General features: G+C 41.0%; 1 protein-coding gene across 3 annotated transcripts; it reads right to left on the bottom strand.

Annotated features, from left to right (window-relative positions):
• Nucleotides 1-12,525: 12,525 nt before the first annotated feature.
• On the bottom strand, nucleotides 12,526-17,879 carry atp5f1c (ATP synthase F1 subunit gamma). 3 transcript variants are annotated; one of them, XM_030720660.1, is made up of 10 exons: nucleotides 17,765-17,879; nucleotides 17,219-17,253; nucleotides 16,750-16,881; nucleotides 16,456-16,663; nucleotides 15,797-15,940; nucleotides 15,615-15,679; nucleotides 15,374-15,529; nucleotides 13,133-13,229; nucleotides 12,837-12,863; nucleotides 12,526-12,662 (listed from the first exon to the last, which is right to left on the bottom strand). In XM_030720660.1, exons 1-9 carry the CDS (start codon nucleotides 17,803-17,805, stop codon nucleotides 12,857-12,859), a joined length of 885 nt encoding a protein of 294 aa, XP_030576520.1. In that variant the 5' UTR covers nucleotides 17,806-17,879; the 3' UTR covers nucleotides 12,526-12,662; nucleotides 12,837-12,856. The 3 variants fall into 3 exon arrangements, with proteins under 3 accessions (XP_030576520.1, XP_030576521.1, XP_030576522.1); XM_030720661.1 differs by lacking the exon at nucleotides 12,837-12,863; XM_030720662.1 differs by lacking the exons at nucleotides 12,526-12,662; nucleotides 12,837-12,863 and having other exon boundaries at nucleotides 13,129-13,229.
• Nucleotides 17,880-18,540: the final 661 nt, after the last annotated feature.

The following is an 18,540-nucleotide window of genomic DNA, read 5'->3' as shown; positions in this document are numbered from 1 at the left end:
GCAGCTTGAAAGATGCAGTTTTTATTAAAATTATGTTTGTTAATGTCATGGTTTCAATTATACATGTTAACATACTGCATGTTATTGTCATTGCAATTATTCTCTTTAATGCATGCAGTAGTGCTTCAATGGCTGCATTGTTGCTATATCCATTAGCATTGGTGTTATTACTATTTACAGCTTGTTTTAGTATTCTAGTACAAATATGAGTGTGTAGGGTTATGTTAAGTTGTGTGGGAAGGTTACACAGTTTTTAATGCACTTAACAATTCAAAGAAGAGGAACTACTGCAGAAAAATGAAAGATAGTTTCATTCAACGAGACGCTTACTTTAGACAACATTTGTTTTTGAGCAGTGAAAGATAGCAATGCAAGCTTGGTGGGTTTACAGTGTCTTCAAGCTGCAGCAGCAGAAACCAAGAGTTAGGTCAAAGGTTAAAATGTAGATTCAATTAGATTTAAAACATTAGGCTGATCTACTGAACTGTTTTGCCATCCCAACAAGTTTAAGGACATATGCAGAAGTGAAGTTTCTTAGCTTAGTGAAAGTAGGCATCAGGCACCCAGACCCACCAGTATCTAAAATATTTATCTGATACCTGCAGCTGAAAATGACTCAAAGTTTTATTTATTTTTTATTTTTTCCACGCACAAAATTTAGTTTTAATTAATTAATTTATTTGGTATAAAGGTGCTGAAATTAAGGCTTTGCATTACATTAGGAATCACACAACCACATCAGTCAATCCAACAACACTGACCATGAGACTGATACAGTGAACTTGCAGGAGATATAAAAGGGGGGACAACAGTCTGGAGGACGGACCACTATCTATATATATATATATATATATAACGTGAAACCAACATCAGAGGTATATGTGTACAGAGGCAGCAGTTACACAAGGATGAGAAGATAAAAGACAAACGGGTGAGACACCAGTTAGAGCAGCTACAGCGGTGAGAAAAGGGTTGAAAGGGCTACAATTGTTGCTTTAGCCCCACTGGCCATATTTGTATCCCCTGGGCCTATTTAACATAGTTTTCTCTCAGACTCCATAAACAAACAAGGAGCTCAATCAGTGTGTGTGTGTGTGTGTGTGCATGAGTGTAGTGTATGGGAGCCCACCAAAATGACAAAAAAAAGAGAGATGTGTGAACATACATGCATGCATAAGGCAATGCATGTCCTGGTAAACACACACAAACATGCATACTAAACATAATTTCTCATAACACTCTAATATGGTTCATTTTCGGCTATCAAAACACACATGAAAAGAGCGTTAACGCTGTCAACAAGCGAGCATGGGATGTGGAACCGTCGTTTTCATTCTCAATATGTCAAGGTTGGGGTGTATTCCAGCAGAGAGGGGGAGAGGGGGCGAGAGGGAGAGGGTGAGCGAGGGGAGAGAGAAGGAGAGAGAGAGAGAGAGAGAGAGGGTTAGAGGGGGAAGGAGTGTCGTTCTCCATCCTTTGCTCTCCAGAGAATCCCATCATGAAACGCCAAAGCACAAAGAGCTCAGAGCCTGCGACTGAAACCAAGGGACCTTTTATCCAAAAGCGGGAGCATCGCTGGGGCAAGAGCGCCACCCAGCATGCCATGAGGAGTACTGCACCCCCCTCTTCATCTACTGTCTGACCTCCCTGTCTCCATAGTTTAAAAAAACACAAAAAAAGGGACATTTTTTTGCTATTTACATATTAATTCAGTGATCAAAATGAGCGACAGTGAAACAATTCATCCTGCCCCCCACAGAAAAGCTAAATGAAGGTAATCAAAGCCACAGTCTAATTTCTGTGTGGGAATCTAACCCTTAATGGGTTCCACAAACCTCCGAGCCAAGCACAAACGCACACACAAAAATCAAACTAATTACAATTTGTCCTTTCTCTTTTGTCCTTTTCACTGTGCTCCCTTTTAATTCTCACCAAGAACACATAAAAAAGGGAGGGTGGCAAGTGTATGTGAGAAGTATGGGCGGGGGGGGGGGGGGGGGGGGGGGGGGGTACAGTCAGGGATTTTCCAAAGTGGCACAGTAAAATAACACACTGGAGTGTATATCGGCTTCCACTTTCCCTCATTTAAATAAGCGCCAACACTGATTTTCTAACAAAAATATGGTACTAGTATAATAACAATGAAATAAGACCCTGTGAAAACTCGCAGCCTGCAGCAAGTATTTAAACTATCATTTAAAAAGGGCTGATCTGTAATTCAGAGCGGATATGGTATCAGACGGCGTGCTTGTCATTCCCAGCTATAATCTCCACTACGCTGAGAAACACACTGTCTGCTGGCAGCACTGGAGAGAGGGAGGAAGAATAGGGAAGAAGAGGAAAGAAGAGGAGGGGGGGGCAGGATTTGACTACATGTTTTTCCTTCTCCTCTAGGTGCTGTTTGTTTGTCTGCTATCGACGGAAATCTCGGAACCTATTCTAAGAAAGAAATCAGGAACTGGGAAGAGCCACTGGAACGCCAAAATAGAAGGCAGAAGACCAGTAAGAACTTATTCTTGTTTCACAGAGTTACTCTAAAAGACAGAAACTTCTCAGTGATTAATAAATCAGATTTGGAGTTCATTTTTAATTTTGGAAACTGGAGAAAACAAAAATATATAATCACTATCTGTTCTGGAGCGGTTAATCTTATCACACTGTAATTCCAGAATAATACACATGTATCACTAATTAAATGTCCAGTGTCCAAAAAGGATGTGGAAAGGCTGATGGCCAGAGTTGAGAACTCATGAGGTTGTGGAGAAGAGGAATGAGAATCTTCTCATTAGTCAGGTAACAAAATTAATCAACTAAAAATCTGATGATTGTTGATTGTTTACAGAGGTTCTGCAGCTGAAATGAGTTTACTGGTTCACAGATACAGGTAGGTCTGGAAACAGTGGCACAAGTTATCTCTTTTTTTTCTTTGTCTTTGTACATCACTACAGTAGATTCAAACCGACTCAATCAAGAAAAACTTCTATTGAAGAATTTAAAGGGTTGAATCAACTGCTGAGAAATTAGTGCCGTTTTTATACACAGTAACTGGGCAAATTACCATAATCACAAACTGAATGCTGTGGAAATACACCATGGACAGATTAGCTCAAGTGATATGAAAAAACTTAAAACTATAACAAAAATTTAAGATCTGAGCAACTAAAGCAATGGTTAAAAAGTAGAAATAAAAATATGCAAGGTAGACCCAATGTATAAGTAACTGTTAAAAGCTAATAGTATTAAAACTGTTGATTTAAAAATTTAAAAAAAAAAGCTCACAAGTTAGATAAACTAATTAAATCAATTGCTAAAAATACTAGATAATAGTTAAAAATATAAGTTGGGCATTAGTATATGAAAGGTTGGCTAGCGGGTTGAAATTAGCTGACAGTGTTAAAAAAAATATTAACTTGTTGTTAGGTTGCTATACTAGATAAATGGATGACGTGGCTAGCTGAAAAATATAGTTAAAAATTAGAACATTATTAACATTGTTTGCAATTAAATTTGTTGCCAATACTCTGAAAACTGCAACAAAGTAGCTTATGTATTCGAGGTTTTGCACACACATTACCGCTAATGTGGCTTTAGCTTGTATGCCATCTTGGAAGTGTGACAGACATGGTGACAATTTAATGTCAGTTGAATAAGGCTGCAGCCACAGACCTAGAGACCAGTCTGCAACCATCTGGCAACCACCAATCATGAGGGGGAAATGTGTATTACCCAACCAGTTGCTGAAAACTTCCTTGCAGTTGCTTTGGTCATTATCTCCTATCAACAGTGGTTATTGCTGAGTAATATTACAATGAATTTATGTAATTGGCCATAACAGGCAAGAAAATGAGGGTAACAATGTGGAAAAAAATGAATGCCTACAATGCAAAAGTAATTAGTAACAGCACAGTAATATTTTGGTAACAATATAACAATCTGCTAACAATAAATCTGTGCAATCAAATTTTTATATAATGGCATGTGGTTGTAGCCTCATAGCTTAATAATAAGGTAACATTGGTTGATTTGTTGATACTATTACCATATTAAATTAATCCTGCCTTGTGGCCCCTGCGTTCTTCTTTGCTGTGGCTTATTACATGGAAAAGTGTGTTATTTTCTGTGTAATAACCAGGAATCAGCACTGCAAAACACAAAACTACCTGTTTCAATCTAATTCCATATTAATAACCTATTAAAGCAAACTTCAAGAAGTGTGATGATTACCTGGAAACATGCAGTAGTTTATTTAATAACCAGGAATCACAGGTGCAAAATGCAAAACTATATATTTGTACTATTATTTCATAGTAATATTTTCTACAGTTGAAAACCTAGTAACATGTTTTTATTTGCTAATATAAATGTTATAATCATGAATCAAACATGAGCGTTACGGCTATTTTATATTGCATCACTGGAAAGAAAACACTACATGTAGCTATACAAGCAGAATCATGGATTTCACAAAACTTAAATGAAACTTAAACCAGTGTGAATACACAAGATAAACTGATGAAAATGAGCTAGCTAAAAAGAAATTTAAAATAGAAAAGAAAATTGAAAATGGCTGAGTGACAGAGACAACAAACAAATAAATAAATAAGCTTCATTTTAATACTTTGTCAAGACTTTTATGTAGGCAGTGACTGCCTGAGATTAAACTATTATATCATAAGGAAATACTTATTAGTTATGACCCTAAACAAAGAGCCTCCTGAATGCACACACACACACACAGACGCACACTGAGATACACATAAGGACACATTGGGTTTTGGTTAGACGTGTGGTCTGGACAGGAAAGGGCTGGGGCCGCCACACTCAGCAGGACACGGACCTCGTGGCACTTCCCACTGCACACACACACACTGATACAAACATACTGCCAGGGCATCCTTACCCACCTATCCTGTTGCAGTGGGGGGTCGGAACTGGCCAGACGCACACACAGAGAATCATAGACATCGTCATATTCAAACACACACAGACACACACGGTTGGCGGAAACTGGCAGTGACATGCTGTCCGGCAGCTCAGGCTGGGGGCTCTGAGGCTGGGCTGAGCCATCTATCATACAGCCAGAAACACAGTAACCCAAGACATGAGTGGCAGACACACACACACACACACACACACACACACACACATTGAAGAAGACATATGTAAGTGTTCTCACAAACAAAACGCTCGCTCAGACAAAGCCGACGACACATAGCTTCACGCTACGCTGGATGTCTTTGAGGAAACCTCAACATGAACTGAATCTAATGAGATGATATGATCGGTTTTGTGAATAGGTTTTACTGTTAGATATCAGTGTCATCCTGGCTTTCAAAGGAGAGTTTTGTGTCCTGCTGTGTAAGTGATTATGACAGTTTCTGCTCAGACAAGATAAAAAAAGAAAACACAATCCTTGCAATTACTGGAAATTTTTTCCAACATTTGCATGAAAACTTTTAAAGGTTTTGCAAACTGTTTGAATGAATTAGCGCTAAACCATTGTTTTTGTTTTTTTTAAAAAAAGCACAGCCATTATCTTTTTAAAGCTGGAACTTTTCTGTTAAAATTCTGCCTGCCAAACATAACTGCAGAAGAAAATGTTTGTGTAACCACTGCAGTGAACTCATGGTTATGACAGCATGTCAGGATGTAATGTCCCGCTTAGTTAAGCTATACGGTTAACCTTTTGCACAGTACAACACTGTAGTTCTATGAAAGAAAACTGAATGCTCATAACCATAGACTGTATATAAAAGATGTGCCTACTGTGATATTTCACCTGCTGCCAAGGTGGTTTTTTTGGAGCCACAATTAGCCATATTTAGACAAAAGGGTAAAATGCTAAGTTATTGGCTAAATCTAGCAAGCTTGGTTAGAAAGCTGCATTTATAAGCTGTATTTTGCGCAATGCTCTTAACCTGCATATCTTCTAGTTAGTTCAGTAATTACTGAACCTACCAAAATTGAAAACTTAAACCTTAAAAGTATCCAAACGGACAAGTTATTTACAAAAATACTCGCCATACAGTTATTAAGAAGGGGGGAAGTTATCCATAGAGAGTCAAACTATTTTTTGTTAATGACTTGAGATTGACAACGACCATCCTGGATTATCTCTTTCTGACTCTTAAAATTAACTAAAATTTACAAAATGGACTCAATATTTTATTCAGTATGAATAGAGCCCATAAACTCATCAGGGAAGTGTTTACTGAGGTCAGAGGGCAGAGAGCGGTTTTCCTATAGAAGTCTTTTTTGCGAGCACATATGTCTCCCCCTGGTGGCCACTGAAAAGAATGCAGATTTGGAGCACTTTGGCATTGGTTTCACTTTTCAGACCTAGAAGCTGTATCCATCTATAAGGATTGGCTACTTTTTGGAATCAGCATCAAATGGCCACTAGTGTAACTGCAGTTTATGGTACTTCCACTGTGGCTCTCCTTTTCAGCAGCACCAGAGACTGTTGCTTGTTCACAGTGTTTCGGATTTTTTAAATTTACATATTTATTTATTACCTCAGCTGTTTCGAAGAAAAATCGAGGCATAGTCATAACCTTGGTGGCGGCTGCAGCATCATCTGTTAACATCGGCCATAACTCGAGAACGCTGTGACCTACAACGCTCAAATTCACACCATAGATGCACCATAGATCCTATTAAAACTCTCGGCTGAGTTTGAATCTCTCTGGCCTTTACCTGAAGGTAAAGGTCAGAGATGACTCGAATGATATGAATTAGGATGTTCAAATTCACGCCATAGATGTGTACTGTTCAAGCTAGGCCCATCAAACTTCACACACTTGTTTACTGACTTTACTATAGCAGCACCTTCACTTTCATCTTCAATGCCAAACATTTAACATAAAGATCTGCAAACAACGGGTGAAAATTCAAACATCCTGTTTCACTGTTTCACATCTTTAAATTTAAGTGTGGGAAATAAACAAAAGTGACAAAAAGCCACATAATCAACGTTCTAAAAGATTACAGCAATCAACCACTTTGACTGAAAATTATGTTCAGTAGGTTTCCCAAGCCCACAATAACTCCTCTGACTATTTGCATCCCACTTCCCTGACAGCACAGGAGTAGGTGCCCCCACTTCATTTGTAAACCACACCGTGAATGATACAGACTGACACTTCCCCTGTCTAAATCGCTTCCTTTTTCTCTCTCGCGCGCTCAACAGGCCTCACCATTCACCCCCCACAGAAACCCAATCCAGCCAGATTGATGGGTGGAAAGCTCTCATTTGGACCCGGAGAAAAGTGGCCAGTTTAAGGGCCGCTACTGTATTTTAAATGCCACTGGTGTTAAAGAGACTGATGAGCCTGTGGGTGAAAGAAGCAACGGTGACCCTCCGTGCTGGCTTTGGTACAAACCCCAATGGGAGAATGGTGGTGGTGGAGGGGGGATAGGGGTAAACGGGGAATAAATCTGCGTGGCGGCGGGAATCGATCGTTTCTCCCTCCCTTCCTGTGCTATCTCATCTGCAGGGGCTGAGAGAGGCAGAGCGGTTTAAACGATCCTGACCTTGTCTGACATAAATAGTCAGAAAAGTCCACAGAGCAGATAGCTTTGTGTAAGGCTTGGGGGGTTGGGGGGAACCAAGAAAAAAGGAGGGAAACGCATTGAGATAAGAAGGGGGTGAATGAGATAATGCCCTGGCGTTACTACATCAGAGTCTGTCGCTCACACACACACACACACACAGACGTCGTGGGAAACAGCCTCACTTCCTGTCTTCATCTCTCTTATTTTTCCCCTCCGATCATAAGAGAAGAAGTTGAGAGTGAAGAAGAAAGGAGGAGGAGGAGTGGAAAGTCTTTCCTTTTCAAAGCTCTCATCCCTCTTACCTGAGAGAAGGATGGAGGGATGGAGGAAGTCAATTGGCTCCCACAGAACACCCATTCTGCACTCCTGAAGAAGACATGAGTGTTTTAAACTAAGAAAGGAGCTCTTTTGTGCGGCACCCCTCTTCTTTTCTTTTGAGTGTAATGCTGCTGTACCTGACAGTGGCACTGCCCCGGGTAAAGGCAGAAATCTCTGCTTCCATTGTCACCTGTTCCTCTAATCATTTTCTGCCCGTCACACCACAATGGAGGAGGGCGATAACGATAACGAGGTGAAGCTAATACAGAGCCGCGGCGGAGCCCCTGAACACAATGTTCAGATGTCTTCACTCGTTTGCACACGCACACACACACACACACACACACCTTTATACACTCCTTAATGCGGAAATACATGCAGTTACGAACTCACTTGCTGACACACACTTTCTTTTTTCTTTGCCGATGTTTGAGACTCTTCATTATGGAGCCGGCTGTCAAATCAGCCTCACATTAACTAACTTTGCCAGTTTTCTCATTAAACAAAATAATAACTGAAGAATGAAGGTGCAGGAAGGTATTCCTCTACTTTGCTGGAAGTACTCAAGCAAAGCGCTTAGAGTTGGTTAGTGATTGGCAACATTTCTTGCTTTATGCTCAAGATTTGCCATAATTTGGGTCTTTGACAATTTTGGACATCATCTTTTCCTCACTTGTGAACTGTAAATATGTCACTCTCATTAAGAGAAGTCAGACGAGAAGTAAAACATTCAGACAGGTTGGAAACAAAGCCCCAGCTTAGCCAAAGGAAAGAGGAAAGAAGAATGTGATTCAGTGTTGACCGGGTGTACTGAGCTGAGTCCACCGAGGTTTCCTGTGTAACAAGCAAAAGATGGACATATCCTCCAAATCTAGAAAGGTCCAGAAGTGTAGAAGTGCCTTAATCCTGCATTCTTTCTGATGTCCAACAGGGGGCGACTCATCTGTTTGCAATAACTGTATAGTGTAAGTCTAATCTACTTCTCACTTGATTTATTTCCTCTGTCAATTTTTTCCAACTGATTTTATGGTCTCAAACGCTAGTTTCAAATGTTACTTAATACAACACTATGTTCATTATGTAAATGAATGTCCCTTTTTAGAGTGAAATAAGCAGTAAAGATGGAGTGATTGAGGGGATTTAGGGCAACCTTGTGACTGACAAGTCAAAACACTGGATACTGAACGCTGAGCTTGGGGCTACAGAACATGACTTCATATACTAATGTTTAATCTTCTGTATACAGACTGTGGCCACGAGGGACTTTTAGTGGTCAAAAAGAGTGGCCTCAACTTAACGAAAACCCACTTGGCTCATGTTTCTTGTCCAGAAGGGTTTTGTTCAGCGATGCCACCTTGTTCCTTTCGGGCAGGGGTTTCCAGCCTCGGCCGCAGACCAGCCAAAAAACAAGGAACTGTTGCACACAAAATTCTGAATTTTTGCCGTCTACTCGTGTTACCTTGTTGCAGCAGTAATGGGAACACATCACACACAGATTAGCCAGCTAAGTAGGAGATGACAGACTGAATACAGGGACTGAGCCAACGGGTGGCACCACATGGCCACTGCCACCACAGCCTGACGTCTGGCCACATTCTCAGAGCTGCAGTTACATTAGACTTTAAATTGTTATTATCTGGCTGTAAGATTACTGTAAAAAAATAAATAAATAAAAAAAACTTGAACTGTCTCAGATTTTAATTATGTGTTGACAACAATGAGATATTGACTGACAGGAATTAACACAAGTGTACATGATGATTACAGTGTGTAAAACACTTTAAAACTTAAAAAGATTTTCAGCCAGGCCATCGTGTGTGGTATATTAAAGGTAAAGTTGCTCATATTCTTTCAACCAAACAGCTGCTTCCACATATTTTCGCCATCATTTTAATTCTCAGCATTGAAGCCTAAAGACTTTTATTTTACAGTTCAACTAAACCCTTCAAACAACTCTGATATCAGGCAGAATAATTTGCAATGTTTGGCTTGCATTATGGTAAATGTACTGTTTTTCTTGCAATCATCAAAACAGAAAAGAAAACTAATTCTGCAGAAATAACTTCTCAGACTTCACACTGTCAGAGGAAAACAAACCTCAGTGCAATGTATCTGTCAATAAGCCCTTAAAGTGGACAGCTGATTTCTGCAGTGACCTTTCCATAATATAAAATTTTAGAAAAATACAAAACGAGGCATACAGTCTGCTCTATTTTCACTATCGAGCCATCATTCAGAGCCCCAGACCCTGGAAAATTCTCAGATTTATCAGTGAGACTCTTCAAAATTTCCAAATTGACAAAAACCGCCCACTTCCCACTACTCCCTCGCCCATTGTCACCCACGTCCAAGTAATGCTGGACTGCTGGGCCTCAGCGGTGAGGGGGGAGATGAGAAGGCTGCTGCTCTCTGACTGCGATTATCAGAGTCTGGCATCGCTGTAATTTCAGTGTTCAGATGCAATCGCTCCCTGCTACCCTCAGGAGTAAACAATAACAAGCACAAATACAATAGACAAACAAGGTCTGCAGGACATGTAAGCACACACACACACACACACACACACACACACACACACACACACACACACACACACCAGCATGTACACACAAATACAGGCATCCACAGAACCATAAACAATAACAAATGAAAACCACAAGAGGCTTCTGTTTTCTGTCTATATTTGGAAGAAGCTGTTGTACTCTAACTTCAGTCCATATTAACAAAAGAAACCACAAGAGCCCTCAGCTCAAACAGCTGGACTCAGATCAGGGTTTAAATCTGAATGTAGCGGATCAATTAAGCAGGACTAACCAGAAATGTAACGTGTTATTCTGCTGTTACACATACATAAGCGGTACTTTTCAAGTAAATACAGGTTGTTGCTTTGGGCTAGAAGACCTCACATTTCTGATCAGACAGCACAACCTGGTGGACTCTTAAGGAATAGCAAGCTACTGATTTCCACTGTAAGTTATCCAGAGACCGATTATCATTTTTAATCCTTCTAAGCAAATAGCCTATGTGTGTGAAAAGAAGGTGAAGGGCATTTTTGTGTTGTCTATACTTTTTCAGTATGCTCAGGTTTTTTTGTTTTTTTTAAATGAGTGCCCACAAAGCCAATCATGGCGTGATAGAAGTAAATTTTATTATTGAGTGGTTGGTGCAAAGTCTGCACTATGAACCATTTAAGAACAAGAAGAAAGAAACTGTAGTATACAGTGATAAATAACATTATTTTATCTCAGCATCACTGCAGACTCAAAACACCACTGTAATAGGATTTGGCACTCCCCAACAGCAACAGCCTCCCCCTGCAGGCCAGTGTAAATTCAACCTAGCATAGCAGAGAAATGTTAAGGAACATGTCAGTGGTATTGGACTCCATGTCATGTTCCTTAGCAGAGAAGTGCTAAGGAACATGCCAAGGAGTCCAATACCACTGACACCCACTCTAAGCTCTCCATATCAATCCAGCGAAAGATCCACAGGATTCACTTGAGGTTACCCCGTCCGCAGAAACCAAAGGATCTGATAACGTCCTAGTGCACTTCTGATCGGAGCTTCAGCACATTAGGCACATCTGTCATGGTTAATGGGTCTAAATACTACAGCACAAATACCATCCTTCCACTAGAGCAGTGGTATTGCCCAGTCAGCCGCAGCCAACTTTTTGTAATGTGCCTTTAACCACCTCTGGGTGCTCACGTGGATCTCTTCTGAAGAATAATCTGATGTTGCTTTAATCTCATTGGTCAGTGGGACATAAAAACTGTATAAAATTAGTCAGAAACCACTGAAATGTTTGCAAACTTTGAGCAAAATTTAAGTTTTTAATAAGCCCCCCCGCAGCTGTGGCTCTGGTGGTAGAGCGGGTCACCACCTATTGGAAAGTTGTGCCAATCCCTGACTCTTAAAGTCTGTGTTGAAGTATCCTTGGGCATGACAGTGAACCCCAGGTTCATGTGAGTTTGCGTGTGTAAATGCCAGAAAGCACTCATGCACAGATAAAAGTGTTTTATGAATAAAAACCCACTTTGTAGCACTTCTACTCATTTGAGCACTCAAAGTACCAGTCCGTTTGTCTTCGCCATTGTGGGCTTGTCCCAAAGATTTCCGCGCCATCTCCTTCTCGTGTTTCCGGCGCTACAAAAATCCTGAGCGCAGAGTTGGATCCACCACCAGCAAAAGTAACCCAGTCCTGTTTAAACGGAGGCTGGTTCTCATAAAGCACCAAAGTGGAAAGGAGGTTAAGTGTATTACGCACAGCACTAGTAAATCAGTGGACTGTTGTGACTGAATGAATGCACCCAACACCTCAAACACTTATTTGTTGTGACACTCACAAACTTGTATATAATGTGGACTGGTGCTATCACTGCAGATAACCCTGAGGTGTAATAAGGGAAGCACTGAAGCATCCATGAGCCAATGTACAGCCTAACTATAATTAACAGTTTTATAGAAATATCTCAAGAATTAAAGCACATCAAGCCGGAGCTGCTGAACAGCGCTCAGTCGAAAATGCATTTTTATCAAAAGAGCAAAACCATTAAAACCCACTTTATGAATCTCACAGGAGTGGCGCGTCAGCATTCATCTCAGCCATCGGTTTATTTTGAGGAAAAACAGATGCAGGAACTGATAAACGGGTTACGTTCTGTGTAAGAGCTTTATTTTCTCCATATATTTTACAAATACAAGCGCAAATGTTCATTAGACTCTGGACAACATGTCTGAAGAACTCTGAAGAGCTATAGGCAATGGAAACGAAGATCCCACCAGTTTATCTGCAAACACAGAAAAGGAAAGGTTAAGAACATGTGAGAGATATTTAAGAAAATAAATAAAAATACACCCATCTAAAAGCTACTCAGTCAAATTATCTATTTTACTAGATTTTATGACACTTCTAGAGCTAGTCTTCATTACACTAGCCTTACATTACAGTCTACCACTGTTACCTCCTCTGTTAAGACAAGCCTCAGTCCCTGAGTTCAGCAGAGGTTGAGGAGATTAGGTCGGAGAGGAGAATTAGTCATGAAAGAATCTGACAGCTTTTGGGAACTTAAAGACATGCATAGCTAAGTGGGAATCTTTTGGGAGGAGAGAAAAAAAAGAGGGTCTCTGAGGTCAGAAAGTTAAAGTGAAGGAAAGTTAGAGTGAATGAGGATCATAATGAAGGGGTGAGTCAGAGCGAAAAAATGTAAATGGATGAAGGAAAGTGGGAGAGAAAATTGAAGACATGGTTAAAACTTACAGAGCAGCGGCTCCAGAGATGATCTCAATGAGCTCCTTGGTGATGACGGCCTGTCTGGTACGGTTGAAGGTGAGGGTCAGCTTGTCAATCATCTCAGCTAAAGCAAAGACAGGAAAAGTACATAAATCAGTCACGGTCAAACGTAAATCAGGAACTCGTAGGTCGGAAGGCTCAATGCAGCAGCCCAGGTTCAACTCCCACCTGGAGGACCTCTGCTGCATGTCTTCCCCTGTTTTCCTGTCTTCTTTAAAAAGGGCAAAAAGCATGAGAAAAAAAAAAATTATAATTATAAATTTGGAGTCCAGTGCCAATCATTAACAGGCCAGGTTTGTCAAATGTGCTGCTTTTCTTTGATTTAGATCTAGTAAATATGTGTTTTCTATACTGTTATTTAATCTGAAGATATAATTTAGTCAGGCAATATTCACGAGGTTCTGAAATTTGTAAAAATGGTAATAAACATACTGACAGTGAGAGTAACTGACAGCTGCAGTGCAAACAGATCTTTTCTGATTGAAAGTGGCCATGATGTGCTTTATCTCTGCAAACTAGATCAGTGTGCTCTCTGTAGCCGGAGGTAAGGACACAAAATATAGATTATTAAACAATAACCAAGCTTCTGTATACCAGCTAGCCTGAATAAGTGAATTAAGTCAGGACTTTCAGATCCTTCAGGTGGTTCGGGCATCTGACTAGGATGCCTGAACATCAGTGTGGGCACTGATGTTGCCCACACTGGTCCACAGCCCCAACAATAAAGAACTGCCCCACTCAAAGTGCCAGCTTTCGCCTTTATGCATGAGAGAGATTTCATCAGGAAGACAGGCCTGTCACTGTGGAGCAACACCACTATCGGCCAGTAGCTCTCACCCCAATAGTTATGAAGTGCTTTGAGAGACTGGTTATGGTCCACGTCAAGGATACCATCGATGTCACTGTGGACCCACACCACTATGCATACTGCAGGAACCGGTCCACAGCGGATGCCATTTCCTCTGTGGTTCACACTGCCCTCACCCACCTGGAGTATAAGGACTCTTTGCTCTTTGTGAACTTCACATCAGCCTTCAACACCATCGCTCCACAGAACCTGGTGCACAAACTATTCACACTTGGACTGAGCTCCTCCCTCTTCTGTTCACCCATATGACTGCTCAGCAAAACACCCAGGCTGTCATATTGTGAAGTTTAGGGATGGCAGCAGTGGTCGGATGCATCAATAACAACGGTAAGTCCGGCTACAGGCAGGAGGTGGAACACCTGGAGGGTTGGTGCAGAGAGAACAATCTCTGCATCAATGTGACAAAAACAAAGGAGATAATCACGGACTTCAGAAGGGTCAGACACCCCCTCCTCCCCCTGCACAGTGGAGGATCTGCAGTGGAAGTGGTCCCCTGAAGCTGCAAGACTGCTGAACTGTGGTGGGGCTGTGTAGCCTCTACTAATACTTGCGCACAATTATCACTGCTGTGGCACCAAGTGTCATTACCTTTACTCCACCTCAAACTGTTACTGTATATTATTTATATTCATTCAGTTATGCATTTGTGTATGGGTATGGATGCATGTGTATTATTTATATATTACTTTTTATTTATATTTATCCTGCTTTAAGGGCAACACTGGGACTTGAGGACAGAAATTTTGTTGCACTGCATGTAAATGCGATGCGAATGACAAAGAATCCTTGTATTATTTGTACCTTCGAGTAATGCTAGACTGTTATACTGTAAATTAATCTTAAAACTCAGAACGCGACACAGCGTAGTTCAAAAGTGCCGCCGTTTGCAGACTTCCAGCAACAAATACCGTAATACTCCTATATGGCTGTGAAGTGCAATTTCTGAGTTTTCAAGAACCGTTTGAATTTTTCCGGTAGGACAAACAGTCACAGAGTTACTGTAAAAAGCCAGCTGATCAAAGTTCCTTTGATCAGCCAACTCGGCGCTGATACGCTACGTCTTAACCAGCTGTTCGCGGCTAGTAAGGGCAGGAAAACGGCGCTTCAGCGGCGATCGCCCAGAGTTAAAGGATTAAAGGCTATTCAGTAATTTGAAGTTAACTTAAACCATGTAAAAAGCTAAACCCAAGCTAGATGCTGTTTCCAAAGACACTTCAACCCTTTGGATAATTGCTATCAGCACATCTTTTTAAAAACGTAAAAATAGCATCAGCACATCCCTGACTTCTAGAAGACAAGAATAAAAGACTGCATGTCATCCAGGAAGCCCAAATTCTTACAGGCGTTTTTGCTGGCGTTGTCCATAGCAGTCATCCTGGCGCTCTGCTCACTGGTGGAGGACTCCCTCAGGGCCAGGTAAATGACATTGACCAGAGTGAACTCCTGGTAGTTCCTTAGCACATCAGCATCAATGTCATCATAGCTGCCCATGTTCTCTGTTGAGGGAGAAGGAGAGAGACGCATGATTAAGATCTCTGAAGGCTCTGTGTTCAACTGATTTAACAAAACAACCGATGCTACCTGAGTTAGCAACAGTGTCTATGGAATAAATGGGCTTCTGGTCCGTCTTGTAGGAGATAACAGACCTGCGATGAGGAGGAGGGTTAGTTAGTTTTGTATTTTACTCAACCTGTGCAAAATCTTTACATGGATCCAGATGAAAAACAGAAGGAAAAAAGTGAAACTTCTAAGCTTGTTTGTACCTGAATCTATTGAAGATGACAGACCCCTGGTCAAACTCATATCCAGAGTTGAGCAGCTCAGTGGCAATGACTGAAGCGTCACCGAAGGAGGGAGGCTTGCGGCCGATCTCCTTGCAGTTCATCATGATGTGTTTTCCATGAGTTCTAAGGCAGAACAATAAGCCATCATGATTGCAGCTCAACCATTAGCCCAGACTAACTCCTCGCTCTCAGTCTACATCTCGAGCTGTCAAAGCTGCCCTGCAGCATGGATGGAGGAAGACATCTCCCATCCAACAAGGAATAACTCACAGTTTGAAGGTTTACGCTAACTTCATGTCACAACCACACATGACAAGAGTCAAAGTTCAGTGGAAAGAAGCTGCCCTTTTCAAGAGCCACTCAACTCCACTGACAAAAACCTTTTTTTTTTTTTTTTAAAACCCCACAGAAAACTGGAGCTGCACTTCAGTTTGTGTGAACTTACTGCATCAGTTGAGCTCTGAACTAATGCCTTAAAACATCAAGGTCACACAAAACAAACTAACCCAATAAGGTAACAGACAAACAGCTTCTGTGCTAGACAAAACTATAATCAAAAAGTGTTATTTAAAACTAGACTACAATCAAACCCTTTCACGGTGTTATGATGATGCTGAGGATAAAAGCCGTGAACATACTTGTGAAGCAGGGCCTTCAGCTTGTCTCCCACATTGACCACCATCACCTCCTTGCCAGCGCCAGTCAGGGTGGCGATCTCGCTCTTGATAGTCTTGGCCACACCAGAGTGGATGGCTCCGCAAAGTCCACGGTCGGAAGTCACACCAATGAGCACATGCTTGGCGGCCTTTTCCTCCGGAGCTTTGACGTCAGCCTTCTCATACAGGGCTGAGGAAAGAAGTGGAATCTTCAATCAACAGCTAAATTTGAATACATATTAAGGGTCAGTTAACGTGACAATGAGACGTGCATACCCAGAGCACCGGTGCCGTAGACACGTGCCGGCTTCAGCTGCCTCTCAGCACGAGCATATTTGGCAGCAGCCACCATTTTCATGGACTGCGTGATTTTCTGGATGTTCTTGATGGCTTTCAATCGAATAGTGACTAGAGGGAGAACGGAAATGACACACTAAGAAACCTGCAAAAACACCTGAGATAGATTTTTTTCTTAAGCCTTTTATTCCCAAACTAAAATTCAGGATTATGGTTAGGGTAGAGTGAGATAAATACACTGCAGCAGTGAAAATGATCAACTACTTTGTTTAATAAAAACATTAATATTAAGCTTTGTACTGGTATCAAGAGGCCCACTGTAAGTTCTTACAGAGCTCTTAAAGATGATATTAAAGATTGTGTCTGACAAGGTTAAGATTTTGCATCTGGGATGTGCTGTTATCCATCTGTCTTTTACTATTAGAGGAGCAGTATACAAAGTACTTACTGTCCTTCAAGGTAGCCATGTTCCTGACCTGCCCACTGTGAACAGAAATAGTGCCTGTAAGCTTAAGCTGCAAGTTTCATCAACATGCAACACCATCATTAACAGCAATAACACCACTTTCCTAATGTTATCCGAACCTTCAGTACAGATTAGCGATCGCTAACGCTGCAAGCGAGCCCTCATCCTTTAGCTTAGTGGCTAACTACACGGAAAAAGCCGAGTCTGTTAACGCTAGCGGTTCTTGTGTTGTATTCGATCAAGTAGTAATATAAAATTCTCAGGAGCAGTCATTACATTTCACTTTGTCTCTTGTCTTGAACAATGTCAGCTCAGTTAGCATTAAGTGCTAGCCGGCTGAACGTGTCCATTGGCAGAGCTGTCATTCATTAGCCGCGGCCTGTACGCTAGCGCGCCCTTGCATTCAGTAACTGCATACGGTGCGGTGCACAAGTCACACACTCGCTCCTATCACATATCTACGTGGGGTACATTTATAAGACTGCGTTAAAGGCAGCGGAGAAAGAATATGAAAGAGATTGAGTTTACCATTGTGGGGAGAACACCACCGCGCTGGTCCTGGCGAACATGGTTAGTCCTATGAAGGTCAGACACGCAGGACTGCGCAGGCGCAAGACTAAAGCAAAATGGACGGAATGCTGCCTTCACGGACGTTCGTTAAGATTAATTTAACCCCAAAGTTTAATTATTACGCATTTATTATTCTTTCACTTGTCCAACATGTGTTGTCCTATTTTACATTTACCCGTCACAATACAAACTCTAATGGGAGTACATTTTCCCTTTTCACAGATGAGAGTTTGCTGTTTTTATCAAGAAAAAAAATCTTTAAAATCCTCGAGTTATAAGATAAGATAAGATAAGATAAACTTTAATAATCCCACGACGGGGAAATTTGTGCATTACAGCAGCTCAATACAGAGAAAAAATGAAAAGGATGAGTAAGAACAGATAACTAAACTAAAAACTAAAATTCAATAGAATAAAACAAAATAGCAAAAAACTATACACATATACATAAGCACTATATACATAAATATATATATCAGTGTCAATACCCACATTTACATATACACACATATACACACACGTCAAAACACTATATAAAGATATCAAAATATTATATACATTTTACATTATATTATATACATATTTTGTAAACTCTTACCATTATCGGAGTCTTCAAAGAATAACCTGCCCGCCTGTATTTAATAGTCCCGTGCTTCATACTTAAAAATGTTTTTAAATTGTGCGCAAAGTCGCAGCTCCTCTCTTAATTGGGCGATGATAGCAGCTGGATGCGA

This window comes from Archocentrus centrarchus, chromosome 23 (assembly GCF_007364275.1).
Source record: "Archocentrus centrarchus isolate MPI-CPG fArcCen1 chromosome 23, fArcCen1, whole genome shotgun sequence".
Lineage (NCBI taxonomy): Eukaryota > Metazoa > Chordata > Actinopteri > Cichliformes > Cichlidae > Archocentrus > Archocentrus centrarchus.
Note: the sequence above shows the minus strand (reverse complement) of the source record. Positions and strands in the feature narration are given on the sequence as shown.